The sequence below is a fragment of the Populus nigra genome, chromosome 17, assembly GCF_951802175.1.
Source record: "Populus nigra chromosome 17, ddPopNigr1.1, whole genome shotgun sequence".
NCBI classification, from domain to species: Eukaryota; Viridiplantae; Streptophyta; class Magnoliopsida; order Malpighiales; family Salicaceae; genus Populus; species Populus nigra.
Genome location: NC_084868.1, coordinates 11,840,149 through 11,861,225, shown reverse-complemented (window position 1 = coordinate 11,861,225; position 21,077 = coordinate 11,840,149). Strand labels below are relative to the sequence as shown.

Here is a 21,077-nt window from a genome sequence, read left to right as displayed (position 1 = left end):
AAAATAATATTTTTCTTAATAAAATAGCATTGCAAAACATAAAAACTAAACTTTAAAAGAAATGATAAATATCATATTGATAAATTTAAAATCACCTCATAACTTATAGAAAGAAGCAATTCCAACCATCAATTATATACATAATAAATTATCATATAGCAAGCTAGAGAGGACACCATATGAATTGTGAAAAGATAGAAAATTTCCCTACAAATATCTCATATTATAGGGGTGTCTTGAAAAGATGGCAGTATCTAATTCTAAAAAGATTTAGATAAGATCTAGAACTGTGGATTGTGTATTCATCATATATGCTTACAATATTAGTGTATATCAATTTCTTGTACACAAATCAAATAGTGGTAACATTCATCTTAATACTATCATAGAATCAAGAAATACTACATTCTTTAAAGACATGTTTCTATTTAAATAATTACAAAAAAATCATTCATTTAAAGCTATTTCAAATAATAATTATCAATAAAAAAAATAAAGTTGGGCGTAGTAAAAGTAAAAGTACAAAAATAATAAAGATACTTGTTAAATTATTTTTAACTTCTTATTAGAATTAGACGCTCAATAGTAAAATAAAATTCATTATGAATAATTATAAATGAGAATTAGTGGATCTTTCTCTTGGAAATAAACCATTAAATATTAGACCATAAGTATATTCTTATAAGAAAAATAAAAATTTATAATAATATTGACAAGTATAAAAGTAGACTTGTTGTTAAAGAATTTAGATAACAAAAAAATATTATTATTTTGATAAATTTTTATCCGTGTTAAGGATATCTAGTTTTTAAAGGTGTTTGAAGAAGGGATTTAATATTGATTAATGCATAAACTAGTCTAAAAATATTTTTTTATAAAAAAGAAAAAAATAGAAAGAAATAGAGATGGTTGGATGGAGGATAATTTGACCCATCCAATCCAACCTTGTTTGAAAAAATACTTGACTTTTATCTTATACGATGGGTGGATAGTTTTTTTTTTTTTTTTCAAAGACCTCTCATGCATAGTTATAAATGCTAGATTGACCTAACATATTGATTTGACACCTAGCTAATTTGAGGTTTAAACTAATTTAAATTATAAAAAAATAACCTGGTCCTGTTAACTTTTTTTAAAAAATATCAAAATAAGTTGCATTTTTTAAAAAAATAAAAAAAACATCAAGTTAACTCTCATGCTTTTGGCTCCCCATCAACGATAATCCAATTATAAGGCAAGACGAGGGAAGTGTTTATATCTTTATGAGTTTTCTATTTCTCAACATATAAATTTCTAATGGACTATATGTCTGTATGTAAATCTGAGATATGAAACAATTTTTTTTTAAAGAAGGACTAAATGTAACCCTAACCCAATTTGATGCGTTTGTGCAACATTGATGATTGATTGATAACGATGGCTTTCGCTCTCTCTTTTTTTTATATATATATATAGAGAAGATTACATGAGCTTTCATTTTTTAATACTTTTTAAAATTATATTTGTTTTGAAAAAATATGATATTTTTTTAGTATTTTTCAATGATTTTAATGTGTTAATATAAAAAATTAAAAAATATTTTTAAAAAACATTTTACATCATAACACAAAATAAGCTATCAAATCTAATAAAATTAATGCATTAATTAACATGAGTATCAATCCACGTACAAATAAACCAAACCCCAAAAGATCAATTATTGCTCCCTATTCAATTATTTCTTGTAGATATATATATATATATATATATATATATATATATATATATATATATATATTAAATTAATCCACACTATTTTTTTTAAAAGAAAAATGCACACTAGTTGGTGTTAAAGAAGACATGCAAGGCATATCAGCATTTTTATCACACAATTGTATCCATGTGTCTTTGATTTGCCAATCAAGACATGCATCCTGCTCTTATATTTTAGCTTTATAATTGTTAATATAATAATTATTAATAATTTATATAATTGTTAATTTTAGCACCTGTAAAATTAATCAAAGTACATATAAATTAGCCCGAACATCTACATTAATAATAACAATAAAATTTTTTTTGTCTAAAATATCCTAAGTTAGCTGAGGTTTTCTTTTTAAATAGCATAGCAAGAAATGTTTTTTAGAAAACAATAGAGTTAAAAATTTAATTGGAGAAATAAAAAATAGAGATAATATTTAATTATTTATTAAATTTAAAATTTAAAATAGCTTCTAAAAATTTAATAAAATTATCTCAACTACATATTTTTTTAAAAGAAAACATCTATGACTTTAAAATCATAGATGAAACTTGCACTTTTCAAATCACATTATTTTTTAAAATAAATTTTTAACTATATATATTTTTTCTATGATGCTATTTTTTTTTAAAAAAAAGAAAAACCCAACTTAACTTACAAGATTCCAATTTCAAAAACTATTGAAGTACGCATTTAGTATTTCTTTTATGTAATGTAATGAGTATATCTTTGAAATCATTTTAATAACATATTTAATTTTAATGGATATACAAGTCAGTCCAGTCCGCAATAATTCCTATCATTTAATTAAAAAAGAAAAGGGGAGGAAAAACTTACAAACATAGTTGTCAAATAGAGATTTAATTAGAAAATGGTATGGTTATCAACTTGGGTTAATCATTTTTAACCAATTAGCAATGTTTTGTTTTTTTTTTCATTGGTTTCAACTGATTCATTTTTAATTAAGTTTTAACTTATTAATTAAATCATTAAAAATATAATCGATTTATTCAATTTAATTAAATACTTAATGTTTATTTAATGTTGTGATAACGGTTATTTTTAAAAATATTTTTATTAAAAAATATATTGAAATAATATTTTTTTATTTTTTAAATTTATTTTAATATCAATAGATAAAATTGATATGAAAGTATAAAAAATTTAATTTATTTTTTAAATATACTTAATCAAGCTATAAAATTCAGGTTTTTCAGATCCACACGATGAACACGACAGGTCGAATTTAGCAACTCATTCTCCAAGGAAAATAATAAATAAAAAAACCTAACAGTCTTTCCATTTTTTTGACCTCACCTTCGGTAATAACTAACTTTTGACACAAGTCTTTCCACCATTTCTTTGACTTCACCTTCTGTAATTGAAAACTTTGTGTGGAAGGGTTGATCCTGAGATGGGGTTATCTTTTATCCCTTAAAAGCTCAAAAACAACAGTGGACTTGTTGTCTTAAAAGGGAGAGAAAAGGATAGAAAGCAAGAAAGGGAAAGAGAAACAGAGAGAGGGGAAATGGCAATGCCATGGGTTATGGCCTTATGGATGGCAAATATGGTGTGGGTGGCACTTATTGGATGGGTTTCTTCTTGCTTGACTGTTGCTGATGAGCTTGCCAGCTCTCTGAGAACTGGAGATATTGGTCTTTTTCATGTTGGCTGATCCTTCTCCTTAAAAAAAAAAAAAAAGGTAACTCTCTCTCTTTTCCCATATTTATCGCCTTATCTTATGTGTATCTGCAAACCTTTTCTCTTATCTAATTCAATCTGGAAATTGCTGCTTCTTTATTGATCATCCCAAACATCCTTCTTTTTCTTTATTGGATTCAATTTGATTCTTTGGCCCCAATTATTGAATCAATCTGATGTCTTCTGGTGCTTGTTAAATTCTACCACAGCCGCTTAATTGCTGGGATTTAGAATATCAAAATAAATTGTTTTTTTTTAATTTAGTCTTGAAAGACATATGTTTTTCTTGTAATTCAGTTTCTTCTTTAGTTCCCAGCTTCTGCTGATAAATAGCAGATGGATGCATGATGTCTTCATTTTGTCGGTGGCATGGCTGAACTTTCTGTCTGGTGTTTGTGTTTGTGTCTTTTGAAATTAATTAATAACACAATATAGTGTGAGACTGTGTAAGTTTTAAGCCCTTTGACATGTTAGAGAATAATATAAATAATATATTTGGGTTTCACTCAGCATCTTAAACTTTTGGATTGAGACATTACAATATGGATTTAGAATGGAGCTCAATTAATCTCATGATATGATGATATTCATGTCTGACATTTGAAGGCTATTTTCTCTGCTAAGCATCCTGCTTAGTGAATTTCAATATATGAATTTCTCATTCATCAATGAAAAGAGAGAGAAAAGCTCAATTGCTGCTTTCATTATTGCGAATTTTGGGGAATTTGAGTCCTAGTTCACTAGATAATTTATTGATAGTGGTGGACCATTACCCTTTCCTAATGGATTGCTACTGAGGCATATGAATGAAGCTAGGTTTCTTAACTGCACGGGCTCAGAGGTGGGTCTATGAGGTTGTTCCAATGCCTCAGGTTTTGGGAGAGGACCTTGCTCTGGGGCAGTCACTTACGTTCCATTTTGGTCTCTGTGGTTTGTTTACTCCCTAGCCAACGTTTTTTTTATGACCCTCACAATCCAATTATTGCTTTATTTCAACTATCTTTGCAACTTATGGCCTTGTCTTTTTATGGGAATCTTAACAAATGAGAGATTGTTTGGTACATGGGGACTTGAAGCAGACTAATTTGGGCATGAACTTGACATTAGCTATGCATGTTAAATAATCGTGATGAAGTTCAGCATATCTAGTGCCAGTTACAGAAGTTGAATTCATTTCCTTGTCAAATTATGTAAATAAAGTGTTAGGTGTTCATGTGCTTAAATTCGTGGTCGCATGTTGATCCTGTATCCTTCTTATACTTGAAATGGTTCTTTAACATGATATTGATATCAGAACCTTTACGGCCAGACATAATCTCACTTAACAGTTTAAGATTTTGGTTCTTCAAAGATGGTTGGAATTTTAGTTCCAACACATTGGAATTGTAACTCTCATTTAAACGGACTTTTGCAGATCATATCCACAGAAGAGGAGACTATTCTGCAGAATTTGGAGCTCTCAATCCTCTGCAATTGTGCTATGAATGTTTGCAAGGTGTGAGATTTAAAAGATGAACGTTTCAATTGTTCTTTCCATTGCACTGATGGTTGAACGCCAGCCATCATGAATTGTATATAGATCGGCGGCACTGTCAATATACCAATGAAAGGAACGTTCGATTTAGTTTGTTCTGTGTTGGCACTGCAAGGGGGGTGTGATTTATTAGTGAGCCTTGCTCCTGCAAGGCATTAGAGATATGAAATTATCTTGACTGCTGTTTCTGCCTGTCACGCAATTGTAAATGATTGTGAGACCTATTAATTTTAATTATTTTTCTTGCATCAAATATTATTAAATGGAAAATGAAACAAACATTATGTATAATATGATTTCGACAAATTTCGCATATCATATAATATCTGAATAAAAAAATATTATTAACATAAAGATAAAATTAAAAGATTTTAGCAAATACACAATTAAATTAATGAATTAAGCCATTAAAATTCCATACATCTGTTAGAAACAACTAAAAATCTCGAATTTTCTTATATTCAAATCTTAACAAAACTTCAAGAACTAGTTGAGCGTTATTTTGAACATAGTTTTAAGAGGATTAATTCAGGACAAGGTCGAGTTCCTGTCTAAAGGGTTAATCTTAAACGAGAATTTTTTAAGAAAAATTAAAATATTATTGTTTTGATATTAATTTTTTATTAAAAAAAATTAGTGTGTTACTTACGATCTAGGTTTTGACTTAGTTTTACTTTTACCTGAATAATATGAAAAAGTTAACATGTTAAGAATTAGGTTGTGACCAGGTTTTTACTTTAAACCAGGTCGGTCAGATTGCAGGTTCTGCCGGCCTGTCTGAGTTTCTTAAGCAGGATAAGCTTCCTTTTGTCTCTGATAAAAAAACAAAGACTTGGGTGCTTGTCGATTGCTGTGTTCTGAAATGCAATCAGTGTTTAAAATATCAAACACTTTGTCCTATTCAAGAAAAACTAATAAACTACCCTTAATTCTATGTAACGTCTATCATTCAAGCAAGATTTCAGTACCTAATAGAGATTGCATTCGCAATTCTGACATAGCACGTTCCAATTGGCTAATCACTAGGCTAAGTAGAGAAGGGAATATCAATGACGCACGTCAAGTGTTTGACAAAATGCATGAACGAGATGTGGTGACATGGACAGCAGTGATTTCTGGGTATATAAAATGTGGATTGATTGTGGAAGCAAGGAGGTTGTTTGATAGAGTTGATGCAATTAAAGATGTGGTCACTTGGACTGCGATGTTAAGTGGGTATGTGAGGTTGAAGAGGATTGAGGAAGCTGAGAGGTTGTTTGAGGTGATGCCAGTGAAGAATGTTGTTTCTTGGAATACAATGATTGATGGGTATGGAAAAAATAGGGAGGTAGATAAGGCTATTGAGGTGTTTGAGAGGATGCATGAGAGAAATGTGGTTTCTTGGAATGCAGTGATTGCTGCGTTGGTTCAATGTGGAAGGGTAGAGGAGGCTAGGAGGAGGTTTGATGAAATGCCTAAAAGAGATGTGATTTCGTGGACTACGATGGTTATGGGGTTGGCGAGGTCTGGGAGAGTTGACGAGGCTAGAAAGGTTTTTGATAGGATGCCAGAGAGGAATGTTGTGTCATGGAATGCGATGGTTACTGGTTATGCCAAGAATATGAGGCTGGATGAGGCTTTTGATTTGTTTGAGAGGATGCCTGAAAGGAATTTATCCTCGTGGAATACAATGATCACAGGATTTATTCAGAATGGAGAGCTAGCAAGGGCAAGGAAGGTGTTCAATGAGATGCCTGAAAAGAATGTTATTTCCTGGACGACCATGATAACTGGGTATGTTCAAGAGGGAGAAAGTGAATCAGCATTGAAGGTCTTTGTGGGAATGATAAAGGATGGTGTAGCCAAGCCTAATGAGGGGACCTTTGTTAATGTTTTGGGAGCTTGCAGTGACTTGGCTGGTCTTGGTGAAGGGCAGCAAGTTCATTTGTTGATCAGTAAAAGTGTTTATCAGGATAGGACATTTGTCGCATCTGCACTCTTGAATATGTACTCGAAATGCGGGGAGTTGAGTATTGCAAGGAAAATATTTGATGACGTGGTGATAGGCCAGAGGGATTTGGTTTTGTGGAATGGCATGATTGCAGCCTATGCACATCATGGATGTGGGATGAAGGCAATTGAATTGTTCGAGGACATGCAGGGTTTAGGGTTTAAGCCTAACGATGTTAGCTATGTGGAATTGCTCAATGCTTGCAGCCATGCTGGTTTAGTGGATAAGGGACTAAACTACTTTGACGAGCTTAGGAGAGACAATTCCATACAATTAAGAGAGGATCATCATGCATGTTTGGTGGATTTATGTGGCCGAGCAGGGAGGCTCAAGGAGGCTTATGATTTTATTAAGCATATAGGGACCAAGGCATCATCCTCTATTTGGGGCGGTCTACTTGCTGGATGTAATGCCCATGGGGATCTGGAAATAGGGCAGCTGGCTGCAAAAGAGCTCGAAAAGGAGGATCCCGAGAATGCAGGAACCTATTTGTTGTTGTCTAACATATATGCTTCTGGTAGGAAATGGAGAGAAGCCTCGAGAGTGAGGTTGAAAATGAAAGAAAAGGGATTGAAGAAGCAACCTGGTTGCAGTTGGATTGAAGTTGGAAACAGGGTTCATGTGTTTTTAGCTCGTGACAAGTCTCATTATCAATCTAATCGTATTTATTCTTTAGTCCATGATATTCATGCAGAGATGAAGAAGGCAGAGCATGTACCGAATAATGATTTTGTAGATGAGGAAGATTTTTCATCAACTCAGATAACCAAAACTTCATGAAAATGCAGTCAAAGATGAACAATGAAGGATTTCTAGGCAGAAGGATTCATGTGATATTAGTATATTCATTTGATTGACTAATTATAAAACACTGTAAATGTGAATCACAATTGATGGCTGTCAATGTACCAAAATTGAAGCTCAGTTCTATAGTGTAATGTATTTGGTGCATGGGGTACTCTTTTCTTGATTCTCCAAAAGTGCACTGTGTTTTAATGAATAACATTTTGGTCTTGCGAGCAAGAATTTCCTGTCATTAGAGTGGTCATATGATGATATGAAATAAAGGAAAAATCAATCATTTTTGTAATGGGCGGGGAAAAATATTTGCAGAACTTGACAATTCAAAACCTATTGGAGAATAGCTGCCGCAGGCAGCTTGGGCTCCTGGCTTGCGTTGTTTTGCTGAATCTACCCTATTGAGGGGACCCTGCTGGAAATAACCTAGATATTAATAAGCAAACACTACGCTTTCCCAATGCACCATCTGTCCTGAAATTGTAACAGACCAGCCCATACCTTAGCAGAATTGGCAAAAGCATTGTTAAGTAGCTAGTGGAGGATTTATCCATGGAGCCCATTGCTAGTCTTATCTGATATATCCCACTTTTCTTTCTATTGAGACTTTCCAATTTCAAATAACTAATGAGATAAGGTTGCCCACTATGGTCGAGTTTCAAACCAAACACAGACTACATGCTTTCAATTCCCAAAATATTCCCCATTCTTACAGTTATACTCTTTCTAACTCTCTGGTTCAAGTCGTACCTCACTCGAAGAGCCAGAAAGAAAGAAGGAGATCATAGAGAAGATAAGGTTGCTACACAGTACCAATGATAAAAAGTCATTGAAAAGTATCCATAGCACAAGCAGGCATAACACACAACAGATTCTACAACATCCACAGTAAGACATAGTGTGAACAACACATTACATCACCAGACACAACGATAAGTTACATGTGACCCGGTAATATCACCATCATAGGTGACCTTCACCACCTGTCCCCTCTCGAGGCCATAGTATCGTGAAATTGCATCTTTCTTTAACAGTCGAGGAAGCTGTCAAATACAGGAAATGAAGATTAATATTAGAATTGAGAGTTGAGGCTACCAGTCAAGTAAATTATAAATAATATGAGAAATGAAACATTACTCAGATTGAGAGAATTAGTCAGTCATGCCTTGACTGTGTAGTAAAAACACAACTTTTGAATCATTAACCACTGCACAACTAGGGAAAATACTTAGGAGAATAATTAATCATTTACTAATCAAGTGAATACAGCTAGAATCTATTATATTGATGCATTGACCATTACCATGCATGTGATATAGAAATTCGGATGATCATATTTTCTCAAGGCGAGCCTTCTGCTTGTGTCTTATTCTAATATCATCCCAGCTATTTTTTAATATCCTTGTGACAGACAATATTCAGACAAATCAATCAAGAAAAGTAATTAACCATTTAAGAAACAATAAACATAGCAAGGGAGCAAGCGAGAAATATATTCCAGGAGACATCATTTATAGCTTTTCTTGGTTTCAAAGCTGACCTGCTTTTCTTCTATACTGTACTTCTTCAAGAGCCTTTGTTTTGCCTGCTCACTTAGCACCTGATGCTTTGGCTTTAATATATGCTTTGTGATATTAACAAGCAAGTCAGTTATCTGAGAACAAACCAAACCATCGTCAAATACTAGGAACATAATTATAGAACTTCGTGACTGGAACACAAAAAGCAATCAGCATACAAGTTACATATTGCCAAAAGCTACATTAACATAGGCAGTTACTGTCTAAATATTCACCCTTTGTCTAATATCCAAAAACAAAATTATATAGAGAAAAGTCATGTAGAAATAGTTCAGCACTGTCTATGCTGTAAAGCAAGAGGGCGCACTAAATTACCATAAGATAAAAAGTGCACAAGTTAACAAATTTGGGCATACAGTAACCTAAGAATTTGTTCTGAACAATATTGATTTTCAACTATAACTCCTGCATTTTAGGTTCTAAACCTGAACAAGGGTGCAGTCTAATTTATTCTATTGTTGCATGGCTCTGTCAACAACTTATAAACAGCTGAACATGTTTTTCCGAAACAATTTCCAACATTAAACCATCTCTGCCGATGCAATTTTGAAATATGATTGCTTCCTAACAATTCATTTAATTTTGACATGCTCATGGCCCCATGATTCGCAAAGCAATGGAATTTCGATATATCACTTCTCATTTATTTGCAATCAAGAAGTAATTATGAAGATATACCAAGGGGGCATAATTAAAATTTTCTTGGAGGCTGCAAGTGAAATGAATCCGGTTGAAAATTAACAGAATGCAATAAAGAAAGTTTCCACCACTGTTAATTCTCATTATGGACATCCTCCAGAAGCACTCAATGAAGAACATTCTGACCTCTCTCAACAAAAAAAAGAAGAAAAATGCAGCAATAATCAATTTGTAGAAGTACCACCTAAAGCACAAAACTCCCATGAGCCACAGTTAATGGGGATAAGAACCCAAAAGACACTTAACATTATGACATCAAGAAGACAACTCAAACAAGGACATTTGATGTGAAATTCAAACAACAACCTAAAACTGGATTTGCATGCTATTTCACACCATCCATTACAACAATAAAAATATGGCATGATGAATTTAATACATAAAGAAGAATAAGGGCCATTGCCCAGTCCAATATTAAGAGTCCTGGGCTTGGAAAAGAGAAAATGAAGATTCCATACATCAAAACAGCCACTTCGTGCAGAATCGCTGAAGGGTAAAACTCTAGTGTTCCTACTCAAGATTCTACATTAACAGGTACATAACTAGGCAGTGGCTTTTTTTGCCCTTTCTTAATAACATCTAGATATGTAAAGCATGGAAATAAGATTAATTACTTAGGAGTCATACCTGGAATATTTCAATCTTGAATTTGAAAAGATCCAGAGCTTTCATAGCTTGATTAGTTATGTTGTTTTGCAAGACTAATATCAGACCAGTCAAACTGTCTCTGTCAGTAATCTGAACCGTAATGAGACGAATCATGCCAACTTTAACCACACCAAGGCCACAGAAAATCACCAGCATCTGCAATTCAAATAACCAGTAATGGCATTAACTGACTCCTTCAACCAAAAACATGGTGTGATTGATATAATACTTCCATCTCACAATTTTGTAGTCACAATTCAGAAAACATTATCACAGCAACAAACGTTGTTATCTCACCATCCACCATAGTCAACTGTATTCAGTTTCATTTTGATTATCATGCTACTTGAGCTGAACAGCTTCAATCATGGTTTTCACCACATGCATGATTAATTAACTGCAATCTTAGGTTAACTTGGGTGCAGATAAAGGTGATCAATGTACATGCAGTGATTGATTTCATCTACTGACACAAATTCCAATACACCCATCCAAAAATCATACGGGAAAAGGGAATACATTGCAAACCCAAAAAATAAAAACTTCCTTTTCAATACAATTTTCTCAGTAACCAAATAAGAAATGAAAAACCAACAAACCCTAGAATCAACATACCCTTTTTGAAGGATCTGATTTATGGGTGGCAGAAAACTTGAGGAGTTCAATATCAAGGTTTTGACCATAAACGCCTCTAAAATCTTGCAAAGAAATGTCAATCTCTGAACTTGGAACAGAATAGCCTCTATCTTTTAACATCTCAAGCACAGTTCTTCTGGAAAGATAGTATCTGTGGCTCTCTGTGCTACCTTCATCAACAAAGCTGCTCAAGCACCTCCCCAGAGACTCCATTCCAAAACTCCCATTTTCTTTTTCTTGATGAGCTCCTCCTTCTTCTTCATTCGGTCTCTCCGTTAGTAAATTTTGCTCCATTTCTCCCAAGAACCTCTTCTCTTTGAAACGAACGTGACTATGTCTGTTATTTTTTCTCTCTCTAAATGGAAGCCTGTAACTGTGCCTTTATTTGTCAGATTATTTGTTTACTTTCTTCAAATTGGAACTGCATGAACGATGAGTTGTGCTTTCTATGGTGAGAACATTCTCACAGTAGACTGATCTCTCCAATTTCTGGTGACATGTGTGCCTTGGCTCACGGGGTATAATACAGGGATACAATAATTTCCTATTTATCATTTATGTTATTATATATAAAAAGAAGAAGCAATACTCCAAATAAAATTCAGAAAATGAAGTTTCAAGCAAAAATAGATAAAGAAAAAATTTATAAATCTTTCAAAGAAATGCTAAAAGTGAACAATACCAAAATCTCAGGAGGAAACAGATTAAACTTAGAGAAAAAAAATGATAATATTAAAAATATAATAAAAAGGTAAAAGCATTATGAATTTTTTTTGGTAATGTAATCTTTTATATAAATAAATCTTACTTTGTAATAACAAATTCTTTCATACCTGCTTAGACCTATATTTCTTGAAGTTTTAGCTCAAATATTAAATCATCTTTTATTTTAGAAAAAAATTATCTTGATCCTCCTCTAGCTTAATAATTTTTAAACTTACCCTTTATATTTTAAAAAATTATAATTTACATTCTTGATGCATACAAAATAAATTGTACTGTAGAATAATATATAAAGTAAAATATTACACGCACAATAAAATTTGGGTTATAAATTATAATTTCTAAAAAAAACATATACTTTATTAAATAGATTGTTTCATTGTTTATTTTTTTAATTGATTATATTTAATTGCCTGTTTAAAATCAATAATTAATAATATATATATATATATAATGATTATTATTTTATATTGATCAACTTGTTTAGAAATATAATAATGATTATATTTTTAATTGTTATTTTGTTATTTTTTAAAGTAATATTTATTTGAAAATATATCAAAATAATATTTTTATTATTATTTTTAATGTCAAAATATTAAAAGGATAAAAAATATTAATTAAAAATAAAAATAATTTTTTTTTTTAAATATGATCGTACCACATTGCTTAACGGTAACTAAAGCTGTGGGTGTGAGATATTTCCCTTCTTAAATTGGGATTTATAGGAATTTACAGTGCCACTACCGGTGCTCTCTGCTTACAGCCATTACTGTTTCACCCAGAAATAACATGGAGGGTGATTGTTATTACGTCACAGCCAGAATTCTTTTCTTCTTCCGGAAATCTGCCTCCTGTCCAAGGGAAAAACCTGCGGGTGAGGTGGTTAGGTAATTAAGCAGTGACGTTAAAGTTCTCGTTTAAGATTTGAATGTTCAATGACAGTAAGTTCTCGTCATTCGCAAAATCGTTTACTTCTGTGTTGTCTGAAGTTATCGTTTTTCGTGAAATCCCACGCGATAGTCTGGCGCGTGACATCACTGCAGTAAGGGTGATCTCGTTAAACGGGCCTGGATTCTTGGTAGGCCCATCCTGCTGGGCTTTGTTTCGACTTTGGTTATATTTTGTTCTCTTTCGATGGAGTTTTGATAACCTAATAATTCTATATAGTTATTAAGTCAGGTTTAACGAATTAATTTAGATTTTAAATTAAATAAAAAAATATTGATTTAATAAAATTTAATTAACTCAACAAAATTGACTCGTGACTAGACAAAATTTCATTGCACTTGATGGTTTTTTTTTTAATTCTTGCATAAGTATGCTAAAAATAAAAAAAGAAATGGCACGGTACTAAACCCAGCAATTTTTTAATTTAACCGAATTATATAATGCCCAATTTGTAAAAGCAACACAGACCAAATAAAGCAAAAGAATTGTTGATGTAAAAGAATTGTTGTTAAACCTGCTGCAATTATGATGAATAATAAAGAAAAACACATAAATTTAACATAATTCAATAATATATTTACAATGGGTTTATATCTAATAGAGCGATATAATAATTGATAACAAGCAATTATATAATATATATAACTTTGAAGGATATAGTTTAATTGGTCAGATTTTAAGTTTGATTTTTAAAGATTACAAGTTCAAATCTCACACACCTCAAAGTTATTGCAGACTTACATAGTCGTTAACTTAAGAGCTCGTGGGATTAGTCGAGGTGCACGCAAGTTGACTTAGATACCCATATTAATAAAAAAAAATTAATTCTAAAATTCAACACCCATTATTTCTCTTAACTTCCCTGAGAAATTTCTCAACTGTGGAGCCAAAACTGAAGGTCTAGGCGTCCTAATAATAATTGATAACAGGCAATTATATAATGTATTCTCCTTAAAAAAAAATTATGAATCTGGAGGTTATTAACTCTAAAAATCTAAAAATCTCAATCAATAATAAATATTTATCCTCAAAAGAGACAGATGTATTAATGATGATCACATGATATATGATAGAATGATTCTTTTTGAAAACGACAGCGTAGCTAGCTTACGAGGAAGTGAACTCTTGGGGATCTAAGCACATGAAGCTTTACTTGAAAGTTGAAAGGGATACCCACAAGATGATGTTTCATAAAGTAGCCACAAGGCTGCTGTGACGTCCTACCAAATTATCTCTTAAAGTACCCTTTGCCTCTAGAAAAAAAAAAGAAAAAGAAAAAAAAAAAGAGTTGAAAATCATCATGCCCATAACATAGCATGGGGTATATCATACGGGCATGAGGGCAGCATTATTTAAAAACAAGTTTTATTTAAATAAATGGGATTTTTTTATTTACCTTATTAGAAATTTACTCTATACCCCCCCACCTAAGTGAGGGTGATTATCTTTTTTTATATATAATTAATTAATGATTAACTAAAACAATAAAACACTCTCAAAAATTGATAAATTTTGGAGTCAACGTGTTATTGAGTATCCTTTGAAAGCTTTATTTACCTCCTTGCCATTTATTTATTTATTGGTTATTGAAGAATTTACAATGACGATGTGTCTCTTTTCTTGTAAAAAAATGTGAGAGCTGAAAACTTATAAAATAAATTTGTCAGGAAGGTTGAGGATACTTAGATTCCTTAATTTTCATGCAAAGAGGTGGAGTATCTGATAGTTTAATAATAGTTATTTTTTAAATTGTTTTTTCACTTGAATTTTATTAAAATAATATTTTTTTATTTTTTAAAATTTATATTTGACATAACCCATCAAAACAATTTTAAAATATTAAAAAATTAAATTTTTTATAAAAATAAATTGAACAATAGCTCCAAACTACCTCTGAATACAAAATCTCTTATCTAGGAGTTGTGGATTACCGATGGGAGTGAATGCTTATGTCATGGACAGTGTCCAATAAATGAGAATTGCGCCCAACTCAATCCAGGAGATGCCCTGCGCATGGAGACATATGCTTCAGGGACATGCAGCATTTAATGCATTTATGATTTATTCTTGTAGTGGGTGTGGAAAAGGTCATAGGACGACCCAGGATTCTAATCTGGCATTGTTCTAACATGGTTCCTCCAGGTGATTAGAACGGCGCCGTCTTTCTCCTGCCCGGGGACCAGAGCTTCCCGCCCGGAGAAGAATCTCTCTTGATATGTCCCGCTGCCATAGCCACATGAAGGCGTGCGGAGGCCAACATGATACGAATACGAAGTGTACTCCGGGATTATATGCGCTGGGATACACTGTCGTTGTAACTTTGGTCTTGTGCTAGCTGGGGTAGTTTCTCTGCCACAATTATAATATATATTCAATTTGATAGTGAAATAGTTGCTCGAGATCTATCCTAAGAATTCCCTTTTTTTTTTTTAATTAGTGACAATGATCACGTTTGTATATCAGTACCATCTATGATGCTGTCAAAGGATTCCTCATGCCTGTTTTGGCTGCATCTCTGGATTTTCAGTTTGGAAGATTGAGATTTTGAAGGCAGTTGCAGCCCTAGCTCAAAATCTAGTCCAAGTTCAAACATCAAGGCATAGGAGATGAAATACAATACCTGGGAAAATGGACATCATGGGACAGTCTGTTTTTCTTCTCACTGATATCATGCAGCAAGCAGGCTTATCTGAGATTGGTTCATCATTTGCTATTCTGAACCACTGGTATGGCCTTTTTGTTTTGAAGACTTTCTTCAGGTATTGGCAGAGAAGAATCCATGCTTCCATCTTTACCAGTCATTCAATCTGCACGTGGCAGCATCAATTTTGTGGACCAACGGACCTGATAATTAGATTTTCTCATCATCAAATATACCCATTATAATCACTCTAATTTCCGAGTACATTACTCAAAGTGGAGATATGTCATGAATGGACCAAATACAGTAATGGGTAGATTCACCAAACACTGTTGCAACACAAAAAATCTCTGCATGTTCATTCCAATGCATCTTTACTTAATGTTCCACCAAAAGAAGAGACAAATGATCACAATCCTGAAAGCTAAAATAAACAAAGAAGCATAAAAAAATGTTGATTCTTATTGATCTTGTTTAGAGAGACAGGGGGGAATTATACCCAAGAGCTTGACAAATAGGACTGTAGAAGTAGCAATGTAAACAGATCATGAGAACAAACAATTTTCAATGCCATTGGTGATTACAAGCAGTAAGATAAAAGTTGCAATTTTGTAGGCAAGAACCAAACTGAAGCATTGTAAGCACAATCTATGAGCAGCAACCAGGGCAACGAATCAAACCATTCTCATTGCAATCTGGGCACCTTCTCAATTGCTCTTGTTCTTCATCAAATACTTTTTTACTTCCACTACAATTTGGACATGGCACAAACCTTGCATCCCCACAAGTCTCGCAAACCAACGTGGGATCTAGAACAGGAAGACCTTCTAACAGCTTTGCCAATACACCAGCTTCATTTAGCTGCCTGATTTCTTCCACCCCGCCAATATGATTTCCTCTAAAAAAAACTTGTGGAAGGCTCATTGGTTTCCCTTTTAGCAAACTTTGCAGCTCTTTTTTATAGGTAGAATCCATTGAAATATCTCTTTCATCAACTGCAACTCTGAAACCTCTGAATATCATTCTAACCGCACAGCAATCCTCATATGTTTTTCTTATTCCTCTCAAACTTGTAAAATACAGAACAATTTTGCCTTTTTTGTCATTCAAAAAGTTCCCATGTTTACTTGATAAAGTACAACTCATGGGACTAGATTCCACTGGTGTTGCATCCTTGGACTCTTTGTGACACCCCAATTGCCTTGATGACAATGCACGCGTATAACTTGCTGCTACATTGGGATCCATCTTTGAAAGCAATGATTCCTCAGAAAAGTGCTTCCATAATGGCTTTGACAATGAAACTGGCTTTTCAGCAACTACTTCAAATTTCACCGAATCACAGGAAGCATGTAGCTTTTTCACACACCCATCAGAACCCGGATGATGAAGAGAACTGGCTTTGGAGGTAAACTCGATAGCACAATCAGAATGTGATGATCTTGGCTTAAAAGAGTAATTGATTTCAAAATCAAGGCCATCATCCTCATCAAGACCATCCATGAGCTCCCAAGTGTTAATGACAGAATCAGGGGATAAAGGCTCACAAGGGTCTCGATTATTTTGTGCTTTATGTATCTTTTTGGTTGATTTTCTTGGTGATTGTGGCTGATCAAAGGGTTTTGGGGTGTTCTTTTTGGGGTCAACGAGGACAAGAGAGCCATAAGTGGAGGAAGTTAGAGACACGAGGTGGTGAGAGTCACCTTTCCTTGAAGGTGGATGGTGGACCAATGGGGTTCGAAAAGAGAAAGCTCTAGGGACTGATTGTGAAGAATATTGTGGAGAAAACATAGATTTATCTTTAGCAGGAGAAGCATAAGATAAGGTTTCTTCAGGATGGTGGTTCTCTGTGAGGAGGGTATTTGGTCTTGAAGCATAACAGCCCATGATGGAGAAATGGATGTCTTTGACTCTCTACAAGCTACTGTTGTATTGCTTCCTTTCTTGTTTACTCTACTTCTGTTTTGTTTTTGCTTGTTGGGGAGCTTTTGCTTTCTCCAGTCTTGCTCTTGCTTTCTTGGCCTGGGTTTTAGGTATGAGAAGGTTGATAGAGAGAACTACAGAGGTAAGTTCGGATAAAGAAGAGTGTGTGCGCTGGTGAATGAGAGCTTTCAAGTGAGTTGGAAGGTGAAGATGGATGTCATCATGGGAGTGTTTTCTTTTTGAGATTTGATCTGTTTTTTAAATAATTTTTTAGTGATAAAACATTAAATTCATATATTTTTAGATGTTTTTCAATAATTCGAATATATTAATGACAAAAATTAAAAAAATCTTAAAAAATATATTATTTAAATGTAATCTTAACAAAAAAGAAGAAGAAGCTGCACAGCACTACCAGACAGGAGGTTTGGAATTTTCTTTGAATTTTTGAATTGATCAAGGATAAAATCTTTGGTGTTCTAGAGCTATATTTTGTCAGATTAGAGGCTAAATTAGGAAATGAAATTTGAATCAAAAGATAAGATTTATCTACGCAATCATGGCAATGTTTAAGGTATATCTCTGTTTGTCTTCTAATCAAATTTATATTTGTTCGCAAATACAATAATATTGATTTCGAAATTAGTGTTAATTTCGAGGGAAAAAAGATTCAGAACCTCTTACTGTGATTTTTACTCAGGTTTTAAGGGCAAACTATATTTGTTTCCCTACCTTGCCTAGAACAAGGATGGATGAAATGCTTTCTTTATCAATACAACTTGGCAAGAAAATCATGAGCAGCATCGGCATGGATCCAATCTGTCTTTGTGTGTAAAGTAGTCATGGCAAACAAGCTGAGAAGGACAGGCTATAAATTTGCTGGGCCACCATAGCCACTAAAGCATAATTGGGCAGAACAGACCATGACTCATTTGTTGCAATGTGAGGTTGAGCTGGTGAAGTCGTTGTCGTGCCATGCCATCTTTGTTGTTCTTCAGCCCTTTAAAAATCTGGAAAAGGAAACAAATCCTTAAAAACTTTGCAGCACTCTGTAAATTCTGTCTTTTTCTTAGACATGCATGTTTGTTTCCTCTGCTTGTTACCTCTGATCAAATCAAACCCTTAGCGTAAAATTGGCTCAAATCAGCCCCTTTATTTCTAATAAATGTTGACATGAGCCCCTTAATCCAACTTTATCACTATATAATCGGCCGCTGGAATGCCGTGAGTTATGATATAATAGGACACAGGATCTCATATCGTATTTTATCGAAAGTAAAGGGGTTGATTTGATCAAAGTTAAATTAGAGGACTTGATTTGACCAATGCACAAAGTAGGAGGATCACATGTGACTTTTAGACCATTTAGTCTTTCTTTTTGCCTTTTATTTTTCAGAATCTAGCCCATCTCGTTTTGGTGATGTACAAAAGATATGGACTTGAAGGCTCGCAGCACATGCAATAGTTTTGTACCGTGGACCGAAATTTGCTCGTACAATAATTTCTTTGTCCGGACAGCTAGCAAGGAGTAAATATGTATTATTTTAAATGACGTGAGGTTTCTTTTATTGTGCAAGATTTTATTGTTTATTCTCTCACGCATCTTCTTGTATATTATTATGGTTATGTAAAATGTTATGTTTTTTTTAATTTAATTATCAATTTTTTTTGTAATTCAGTTTTAATTAAAAATTAATTGATTTTGATTTCTTATAAAAAGATGAGATTAAAAAAAAATACATTAAAATAAAAAAAATACAAAACATGAATAATAGTTTTGCAAAAAATACACTTTAATTATAACAAACGATCACTATAGTAGCTAGAATATGGGTAAATTAGCCACCATGTAATTTAGTTGAGCTAATAATTGACAGCCCAGCAAGCTAACCATTTTTTCTCTCTCCTCCCTTTCTCTCTCTCTCTCTCTCATCTCTTTTTGTTGCCTCTACCTGTACAAGTTACAACTTCAGCTATAGCTATCACTTTTTCATAACAAGCCACTCGCAATGCAAGTTACATGTGACACGTACAAGCTTTCACGAGACACGACTATTGATCTACAAACTAGAAATGTCACAAAAAGGTTAGTTAAATTATATTTTTTTTTCAGGGTAAGCTATATACCAGAAAAAATGAGGATTTTTTTTATTTTAAAAAGATTATAAAACACCCAGAGCTTGTCAGAATATGATAAAAATTAGTTTTTAAGGTTTTTTTTATTGAAAATATATCAAAACAATATTTTTTTATTTTTTAAAATTTATTTTTGATATTAGCATGCTAAAACAATTAACATTTTAATGAAAATATCTCTCTGTTTACTTCCCTTGTATTATATTTTAATGAAAAAACTCTCGGGAATTTATTTTGCAAATTACATTCACCATCTATCCTATCATTATCTGCGAATAAAGCCTGGTTCAAATAAAGTCTTCTCACTTCATCATAAATCTTAAAGCAACACGAGGTCGTTTTGTCCTGCAAAACGAATTAATGGATAATAATTGTTTTTTAAAATATTTTTTAATTAAAAATATATTAAAATAATATTTTTATTATTATTTTTTAAAATTTATTTTCGACATCAACCTCTTAAAATTATTAAAAACATTGAAAAAAATACTTTTAAGTAGAAAAAAAATTGAATTTTTGAAAGCTTTCGTTTAGATTGCACTCCTAAACTAGGGCTTGATCCTATTACATGTATTAAAACAAAATGGTGTTTTCATGTAAAAATAGTATAATTATAGATTTTGCTAATTGTTTTTACTGTAGCGATGCTTTTATGTAGAAATACCATAATTGTAAATTTTCCCAATTGTTTTTACTATAGCAATGATAAAATTATATTTTTTAGGGTTTTAATTATAGATTTTGCTAATTGTTTTTACTGTAGCGATGCTTTTATGTAGAAATAACATAATTGTAAATTTCCCCAATTGTTTTTACTATAGCAATGATAAAATTATATTTTTTAGGGTTTTGTTTTAAAAAAAACAAGTTTTTTTTTATTTTTTTTCTTTATACTTGACATTTTTATTATTTCACACTAGTCTATTTATCATCATTCTTTTTTTTTCTTATCTTATCTTCATTTTTTGTAGTATTTTTGTAGTTTTTTCTTTACATATTTTTTTGGAAAAAATATTATTTTTTTATTTTTAACACTCTGAATAGTTATCACTCTACACTTGACCTATTATATCATTCTTTTTGTTCTTATCTTTATTCTTAGTAATTTTTTTTAATTTTTTTCTTTCCACTTTTTTTTTGAAAAATTATTATACAAAGACTAAGAAAAAGTTGTTTTGTTGTAGCAATTTGTAACATTATTCCATTCTTTTGCTACATGAGATTTTACATATTTTTATTAACATATATGATCTTTATTATTTTTATTACGTGTAAGTATCGAATTTTTGATTCACGGTTATATTTTTGATTCCATGTCAAAAAATGCTCTAATAACACCTATACATTAATTCTTTTTTGTTAGAAAAAAAAATTAT

The 21,077-nt window shown here is 32.3% G+C and overlaps 4 protein-coding genes across 7 annotated transcripts; 2 read left to right on the top strand and 2 right to left on the bottom strand.

The window, feature by feature from the left end:
* The first annotated feature begins 3,086 nt into the window (after window positions 1-3,086).
* On the top strand, window positions 3,087-5,229 carry LOC133677456 (uncharacterized). Its single transcript, XM_062099536.1, has 2 exons — window positions 3,087-3,443; window positions 4,857-5,229. Exon 1 carries the CDS (start codon window positions 3,270-3,272, stop codon window positions 3,414-3,416), a length of 147 nt encoding a protein of 48 aa, XP_061955520.1. The 5' UTR covers window positions 3,087-3,269; the 3' UTR covers window positions 3,417-3,443; window positions 4,857-5,229.
* A 375-nt stretch (window positions 5,230-5,604) lies between these two features.
* LOC133677453 (pentatricopeptide repeat-containing protein At2g35030, mitochondrial-like) lies at window positions 5,605-7,992 on the top strand. Its single transcript, XM_062099534.1, is given in 2 exon segments — window positions 5,605-7,703; window positions 7,705-7,992. Coding segments are annotated over 2 exon segments (1,893 nt in total). The 5' UTR covers window positions 5,605-5,838; the 3' UTR covers window positions 7,733-7,992.
* A 588-nt stretch (window positions 7,993-8,580) lies between these two features.
* LOC133676627 (DNA-directed RNA polymerase V subunit 5A-like) lies at window positions 8,581-11,880 on the bottom strand. 2 transcript variants are annotated; one of them, XM_062098339.1, is made up of 5 exons: window positions 11,307-11,880; window positions 10,671-10,847; window positions 9,305-9,418; window positions 8,902-8,971; window positions 8,581-8,807 (listed from the first exon to the last, which is right to left on the bottom strand). In XM_062098339.1, the coding sequence occupies exons 1-4, from the start codon at window positions 11,619-11,621 to the stop codon at window positions 8,924-8,926; spliced, it is 654 nt and encodes a 217-aa protein (XP_061954323.1). In that variant the 5' UTR covers window positions 11,622-11,880; the 3' UTR covers window positions 8,581-8,807; window positions 8,902-8,923. The 2 variants fall into 2 exon arrangements, with proteins under 2 accessions (XP_061954323.1, XP_061954322.1); XM_062098338.1 differs by lacking the exon at window positions 8,902-8,971 and having other exon boundaries at window positions 11,307-11,879.
* Window positions 11,881-14,838: 2,958 nt separating this feature from the next.
* On the bottom strand, window positions 14,839-17,823 carry LOC133676541 (uncharacterized protein At5g39865-like). Of its 3 annotated transcripts, none has more exons than XR_009835628.1 (3): window positions 16,323-17,823; window positions 15,468-15,845; window positions 14,839-15,350 (listed from the first exon to the last, which is right to left on the bottom strand). XR_009835628.1 is itself a non-coding variant. In XM_062098223.1 (1 exon), the coding sequence occupies exon 1, from the start codon at window positions 17,527-17,529 to the stop codon at window positions 16,291-16,293; it is 1,239 nt and encodes a 412-aa protein (XP_061954207.1). In that variant the 5' UTR covers window positions 17,530-17,823; the 3' UTR covers window positions 16,087-16,290. The 3 variants fall into 3 exon arrangements, 1 of the variants encoding a protein (XP_061954207.1); XR_009835627.1 differs by having other exon boundaries at window positions 15,622-15,845; XM_062098223.1 differs by lacking the exons at window positions 14,839-15,350; window positions 15,468-15,845 and having other exon boundaries at window positions 16,087-17,823.
* Between the last annotated feature and the right edge of the window lie 3,254 nt (window positions 17,824-21,077).

What these genes read in the sequence shown, in the direction of transcription:
- LOC133677456 (XM_062099536.1), top strand. Translation starts at nt 3,270, where the DNA reads ATGGCAATGCCATGGGTTATGGCCTTATGGATGGCAAATATGGTGTGG.
- LOC133676541 (XM_062098223.1), bottom strand. Translation starts at nt 17,529, where the DNA reads ATGGGCTGTTATGCTTCAAGACCAAATACCCTCCTCACAGAGAACCAC.
- LOC133676627 (XM_062098338.1), bottom strand. Translation starts at nt 11,621, where the DNA reads ATGGAGCAAAATTTACTAACGGAGAGACCGAATGAAGAAGAAGGAGGA. An exon ending in TCAAGATTGAAATATTCCAG is followed by an intron (nt 9,419 to 10,670) that starts GTATGACTCCTA and finishes GTTTGTTCTCAG; the next exon opens with ATAACTGACTTGCTTGTTAA. An exon ending in ACAGTATAGAAGAAAAGCAG is followed by an intron (nt 8,808 to 9,304) that starts GTCAGCTTTGAA and finishes TGTATTTGACAG; the next exon opens with CTTCCTCGACTGTTAAAGAA.